Raw genomic sequence first — 7,359 nt, 5'->3', positions numbered from 1 at the left:
GAATCACAGTTTTGACTATTATGAGGCATTTTGTACTTGGCCTGTGCTTTAAAATGCTATTTCTGCCATTTGGCAGCCACATTGCCAAGGATGTGGGGAGATGTGTAAATGATTCACTAAAGATTCTATCCAAGTCAAACCTAGCGACACCCCAGGAAAGTCAGAATCCTCTGTTTTCATTATCCATCCATGAGAAAACTTCCTTCCCCCTCAAATTTTTCTCCCAAGATCAAGCAAAGAGGATAGAAATTGGGACTGCCTGGTAGCTCGGGATGCGACTGCGGCTGTACTACAAAAAGCACCTGCCAAGAAACTCCCCAGGCCATCTCATGGAGCAGGTTCAGAGCACACGGGTCTGCATTTGTTGAGGGACACCTGTTATTGCAGTGTCCATATTCTACTTCTGCTCTTCAAGTCTGTTTCTGTCTCCACAAAGAAGCCCCAGCTGAAGAACTGGATGAAGAAAACTAGATTAGTGCTGAGAGGGCTACCAAGTGTCTAAATTCAGGATTTTGTAGCAGGGTATGTAGTGAAGTAATTCTTGACCCTCTAATGAATTTCTTTTGATTCCTAATTGAGCTTTTTTCATATGTTTGTTGTGCTCGTGGCTCAGTAAAATAAAAATACAGTTCAGGAGGCTGCTGCTAATACTAATGTGCTTTACTACTGCAGTGCTTGTGTTCCCTGTAGCTCCTCCACACATGCCTCATTCTTTGGACTCAGACTCTACCTTTCTAATCAGTGATTTGAGTATGAGAGCAATTGGTTTGACTGGTAAAACGACAACTAGCTGACAGCGTAGAAACTCATAAAAGTTACCCAAGCAACCCTGATCAGTTTGTAAGGAAAACAAGGGGTTAAATGACAAATAACAAAGTATACACTGCCACTAAGTTTCTAAGAAGTCAAGGCAAGAAGGCCTGGAATACCTAGAAAAATTAATGTTCAAGTTTGACACCTCACAAGCTTATCCAAACCACAGCAGGACCTGGCAGTGTACATTGTGATCAGCACGTAAAACTAATGTGTGTGAATACCAAACACCAAGATGGTTAAAACCAAGAATAAGGAATTTTAATTTAGACAGACTGTGCATAAATGGGGAGTAAGTCCTTTGTTTTGCTTTAGGAGTTCAGGTAAGTTACATGGGCTCCCTGCATTTTGATTTTCTCATCTCTAATACCAAACTGAGAAACATGTATACAGAAACTGGTTATTTTCCTCAATATGAGGTGATGCCTTGCTCAAGGAACAGCATGGAAGCCATTTCTGCATCTGCTGAAGCAAGAATGGATTAGCTGTCAGTGACAAGCTGTCACCATCGTTTTGCCTTGGCAGGTAGGATATCCAGGCCCTGTGTCCACTACAGTTTATCTTTCTTTTTAACAGTAGAAACACAAACCACTGTATCCATGAATAAAACATACTGTCCTACAAAGAGGTCATTTCCTCTTCAAGTCCAGTGGTTGTCCAGACAAAGTCATCTCAGAAACACCACAAAAATAATGAGATGTAACTGAACACAAGGAGAGAACTTGGGAAAGGGAACAAAGTTAATAAATAAGGATTGGGAGAAAGCACAGGAGAATTCTTTGTGAGACAAACACGTAGTTCTGAAATGAGAAGATTTTTAAATGGTCAGGATGTCAGGAGGGCGTTAAAGAAACATTCCAAGAGCAGACTTCAGCCCAGGGAGATTGCTGTAATTCCCTTAACTTCAGTACAATTTATTTCAAGTCAGTCAAAAAAGACCCCAAATGTATATGACACACTACTGCAACTATGAGGAGATGAGTTACCGGGATGGGAGCTGGAGAGGTGAGTGCAGGCGGGAACATTTGACCCTATTTGAGTGCAGGCCCACAGGCACACAGCTGCCTGCCATGACCCCACCATCCTTGAAGGAAATCCATGGAATCTGCTCAGCTGCAGACCCCCAGCCCCGAGCCCTCCCTCTGGCTCTTCCCATCCACCTCTCCTACAACTGCTGGCTTGGGAGCGCTGGCACGTCTGCTGCCCTGGGCGAGGAGCTTTCTCCAATCCCACTGCTTCTTGTCCTCTTTTCTTGTGCAAGAGAGAAGTTCTCGTCCCTGCAGCCACCTGGGCAAGACATTTATTTCTTCTGCTCTGCCCTCAGAGGGGTATTGCTGCTTGCTATGGCAAGCATGAGACTGCCAAGCCCTGCAAGCCTGCTAAGTAGAGTGGGGCATCTGCCTGGGAAATGGGATAGAAATTGGATAAGAACTGTGGCATTAGATCAGCCAGTGATGTGCAGAGACTGCTCCCTTCACACCCAGTGCAGCTGTCATGGAGCGCTGGGGTGGTAGGGCCTGACTTTGCTCCCAGCAGGGCTGGCCCCATTCCTGGTGTTCACTGGGAGTGGAAGGAGGCCAGCAGGAGTGGAGGCTGCCCTGGCCTGAAGTCCCCTCCTCACCTCCTGCCTGACCCCAGCAAAGGCTGCTCCTTACTGTGAATTTGTTCACTTTAGCTATAGGAAACAGGAGCTTCCAGCACCAAATTTAAGCCTCTGCACCATATTACAATTATTGTATTCTTACACTTCTTTAATGCCCACAGGCACAGTTAAGCCTCTGCAAAAATTAATTAAGCACATAGAGAAGTGTCTCTAAGGACAGCAGTTTCAAGCTTGCCAGTTACTCAGCTAGTAAACATGAACATGTTGAAGCACATACTACCTTACCATATGGACTCAGAAACTTGGATCTGTGGTGTTTGTTCATCTCACTCCCATTTTAAAATCAGTCTCAGAAGGCTCTCAGGGTATGGTTTAGAGTATCAAGCCATAGAGGAAGTGTTTGACTTGCTTAAGGATTGTTAACATTATCAATTCATCAAGTTGATTTATATTTCTTGTTTTCCCCAGCTTTCCGAAAGTGTCTCTCTTTTCCTTTTCTCATGGCATGGTGAATGATGTGATTCTGGCATGTTCCCCATTTGTGATTGTCAATAGGCAGGAAGATTTATAGTCTAAGAATTAATGGCTATGGTCTCCTCTTGTCCTTTATCATAGGAGTCAGAAAGAGGGAATTAATTTTAAATTGACTGTAAATACTAACGCTGAATTAAAAATTCAAAATCATACTGCTTTGCTGTGTATGTTCCAATATGTAATAGTTTATGCTGGTCAAAATGGTATGAAAATGCCTCAAACTTTTCAAGATGACTTACAAAATTTTACTTGGTGTTTCTTATTGTGGTGATGTTGTGATAAATCTTAAAAGCATGTTAAAATGTTCTCCTCTATATATTACCTGTCATAGTAATTCTCATAAAGCAAACATATTAATTTATTTTCTTACCTATTTTTTTTTTTACTTTGGTAAGTTTTAAATTTGATCCAAGAAAATATTTTAAGTTCTAACACTAACAGATGAATGCCAAGTAGGGTCAGACTCAAAGGCACCTACATTTAAGTGTGAAGTCATTAAACTGATTCACGATTCAAAAATTTTGAATTCCCTATAATTTTCATCCACTAATTTAACTTCTGGGACTGATCTTTAGCATCACTAAACAAGATAACAGTATCTTTAAATGGTCCATACATAAAACGACATTTGTCCATATTTTGCACAGTGGGAAAGTGCATCTTAACAAGCAAACGAATCATTGATTCACACAGAAGATAAACTGTCACTTTATTCATTCATGACATATACAAATCCTATACATGTACATTTTTCTTTGTGTTGTGACTATACTGGAGTTATTTTCTCCTATGTCCTACCTACTTGACCAAACTAACACCCCATCCCCATTACTGAACTAAAACAGGTCCTAGACCCTATTTATGAGGTGCTGAGCCCAAATGTCTCTATATGCCACATATCCCATGCACAGGACACAGATGTCCATGTTTTGCTATATTAATAAGCTGCATATTAAATTACTATGTTTTTCTTTCTTGGCTGTTATCGCTTTTCTGAACCATAATTCTGATGGGATTATTGTTGAACTAACTGATTGGTTTCATAATAAAAGAGAAAGGTTTTTTAAGTAGCACACCAAGAAAAAAGAAATATTTTTTTTTTCATTTTCATTTGGTAATCTGTAGAACTAGATGTGTTACCCACAAAAAGTAAGTGGTGAGTTTTCTGCACTTTTAAACAATCCCCTCAAAAAACCTGTGCATTTCCAACTTAATATGTGAGATTGGGACCACTGCTTTTCCACTTGGTTCCTGCAGAAGTGGCACAAGAGCAGAAAATGACAGATCCAGAAAAAAAGATTTCACATGATTATTCCCTTTTTAGAGCATTTTGAGCTTTATTAACAAAACACTTTAAACTTTGAATTAAGTGATGAAGCTCCTTGGCATAAGAAAACAGCTTTAAAAACCACTGGTTTAGTTTCCAAGAAGAGAAAGCTTAATACCAAAAACATTCCTGTTTCCAACTATAACAGTATCTGGCATAAGGGGATATTGTAACAATAATTCCCGTCTCTTGGTGAGTGTGGATGGTTTTCTACTCCACAGCAAGAGCAGAGGTATGCAGTGGAAGGGTCAGCCTTGAGCTCGGCAGAACACGGTGTATGTGATTTTAGGCAAGGCGTTCGAGACTATGTCCAAGAAAGTCAGCAGGCAACACTTACAGTGCATAACTTCAGGACCTGGTCTCGTCTTACAGTGCAGGTGGAGGGCTGCACGTCTCGGGAAGGAATCCAGAATAACTGGGGAATTGCCTAAATCTAGCTAGAAGAGAGATCACAGTTATTTCTGAGAACAGTAATGAGACTGAGCCCCTGTGGGGTACTGTCTCCAGCCTCTTGCCGAGATGAAGTTGTGGGCAGGTGCAGAAGTATAGAGCTAGATGTCCAGGGAACACCAAGTCCAAACCTCTCCCAAACACTTCAAACACATGTTTCTGAAATTTCAGCTCCTTCAGCACTAGGTGACAGCTGACAGGGCTTTTAAAAGCATCAGAATTTTGGATTTATATGCTTAAAAGTTCTGTCTGTCCCACATTAGGCATTACTGCTAACTCAGCAATCCAGCAGCACTGAACTCTGCAAGTTAATTTTTTATTTTACCTCAGCTATTTCAGTGTTACCCCGTAATGCACAAGAGCAGGTGTGTGCTAAATCCTTTATGGATCTAGCCTGTAACCATTCCATATTCATTCTTTAACTTGTAAAACAGGAATATCAGTTCCCTACTCATATACTACGAGAATAAATATATAAATGTTTTTGGAAGCGTTCAGATAATACAGATACTGGCATTTTAAATTCAACTGGAAGTACAGCTGCGCTACATAAGGTCTAAACAATCCATTCACTTAGAAGATCAAAAACCACTTTAGAGGAAAGAAAATTTAGGCATACACAGTATTTTTAGACCACCATTTGAATTCTAGTTGAGGCCTTTTAGCTGTCAAAGTTGTGACATTTAATTACACTGTAGATAGTATTAAAAATTAGTAGTTTATTCTAGTCTGAGGAACAAACATAATAAATACAGAAGCAGTGTTCTTGAATCTACGGTTCATTTTGTTGATGGAGTTAGAGGATTGAGTATGGAGTCTGAGGCATTTCCCATAAGAGACCCTGACAGAGTTAAATGTCAGACAATTAAGTTTCTGGTGCTATTTTCTAAAACCCAGTTCCTTTAGCATACAGAATCACACAAGCAATTACATTGGAAAATATCTCCGAGATCAAGTCCAACCTATGACTGAACACTACTACGTGAACTAAACTATGCATGAAATTAAAAATCCATCATCTTTTTTTTTTTTAACATCTTCAGTGGAGATTCATTTATGTGCTGAATACATTTATCCAATTTCAACAGTGAAATCGGGATTGAAATGGGGAGTCTCATTTACTCAGAAACCACTTTTGTGGCTGGTGGTCGGCAGAAGCCGTGATGTCGGAAGGTAAACAGCGGAGAGGGCACAGACCTGGGCACGGCTGGCGGCCCACAGCCCCACTCCTGGCTGTGACCCCCTCAGGGCTCCCCCGACCCGTGGACAGGAATTTGTTACGTGGAGTTTCACTGCCCATAGCGGCTCTGGGGCAGCTGCAGAGAAGCCGACAGCTCATGCTTGCCGGGTCGTGCCGCCTCCGGGATCCCGGGGCAGGAAACGCCCGGGCACTTCTCCCGCCGGACCGAACCACACCGGGCGCCTCCTCGCGCCGCGTGTTCCAGGTGCACAACCTGGACGCGGCCAAGTTATGTGGAATATAAAGCAGGAAATTAACCTGCAGCCCTCAGCTTGGGCTCAGAGGTTTTAACCCCGGCAAGGCCTCTCGGCCCGCGGGCGAGACAGGAGCGGGGATCGCGCGGGTGCCCCTTCAGTGCGGGGCACAGACCGGCGCGAACACAGACCGGCACAGCCCCGAGCCCCGGCGGGCAAGCGCCGGCTGCCTGGTGCTCCGGCCCCGCCAGCTCGGGCCCTTCGGAGGCTCCCGTCCTGCGGGGCGACGCTCCCCCGGCCGCGGCGCTGCGGGGACTGCGGGGGCTGCGGGAGCGGAGCGGGAGCGGAGCAGCGGCACAGCGGGCGCGGAGCGAGGGCGGAGGGGCCCAGCCCGGCCCCGCTCCCGCCTCCCGCCAATGACGGCCGGGACCGTCAGCGCGCGCGTCACGCGGCGGCCGCCAAGATGGCGAAGGTGTCGGAGATGTACGACGTGACCTGGGAAGGTAACGCCGCGCTCCCCGCCCGGGGCAGGGGCCGTGCCGGCACAGACCGGCCCTCGGGGCGCGGGGGGGAGGCGGCGCTCCCGGAGCCCTTCAGCGCGGCGGGCCCGGGGCGGGCCGGCCGTCCCCAGGTGGGCCCGGCGGCCTGGGTCGAGAGGCGGCGGTTCTGCCTCCCCGGGCTGTGGGCGGCCGGCCCGCCTGAGCGGCCGGCAGTGCTCGGCCCCTCGGTGCCCGGAGGTCCGGCGGTGAACGCGCACTTCACCCGGAATGCCCCGCCGGCCTCCCCGAGCCTCCCCGCCGGCCGCCTCCGCTCCGCGGGCCCGGACTCCCCGTCCCCAGGGCCCGTACCCCCCGTCCCCAGGGCCCGGACCCCCCGTCCCCAGGGCCCGGACCCGCCGTCCCCAGGGCCCGGACCCCCGTCCCCAGGGCCGGACCCCCCGTCCCCAGGGCCCGGCGGCGGGCGCTCCTCCCGCTGCCCCGTCTCCCCCTCAGGAACACAGCGCCTCCAATAGAAAATGGCCTCTTGGCTGGCTCAGCAGTTTGTGTCATAGTTCATTTCTTGGTGAACTGAAAATTAACTCGGTATTTTCGTTAAATTTGATGATAAGCGTTTGTGGGGGAACTCCCAAGAAGCTCTGAAGTGACACAAAAGTTCTTGAAAATCCCGCCCTCCTGGGTCTTTGGAGCTTTCACGTCTG

The 7,359-nt window shown here is 46.6% G+C and overlaps 1 protein-coding gene across 1 annotated transcript in view; it reads left to right on the top strand.

Annotated features, from left to right (window-relative positions):
• The first annotated feature begins 6,589 nt into the window (after positions 1 to 6,589).
• The window catches only part of EMC2 (ER membrane protein complex subunit 2), a 36,794-nt gene continuing 36,024 nt past the window's right edge, over positions 6,590 to 7,359 (top strand). Inside the window, exon 1 of the mRNA XM_050305866.1 lies at positions 6,590 to 6,664. Within this exon, the coding sequence (XP_050161823.1) occupies positions 6,625 to 6,664 (40 nt within the window). The 5' untranslated portion in view covers positions 6,590 to 6,624. The remainder of the gene's footprint in view (positions 6,665 to 7,359) is intronic.

This window comes from Myiozetetes cayanensis, unplaced genomic scaffold, assembly GCF_022539395.1.
Source record: "Myiozetetes cayanensis isolate MyiCay16 unplaced genomic scaffold, myiCay2020 scf1, whole genome shotgun sequence".
Lineage (NCBI taxonomy): Eukaryota > Metazoa > Chordata > Aves > Passeriformes > Tyrannidae > Myiozetetes > Myiozetetes cayanensis.
The sequence above is the reverse complement of the archived record's forward strand: the minus strand, read 5'-3'. Positions and strand labels throughout refer to the sequence as shown.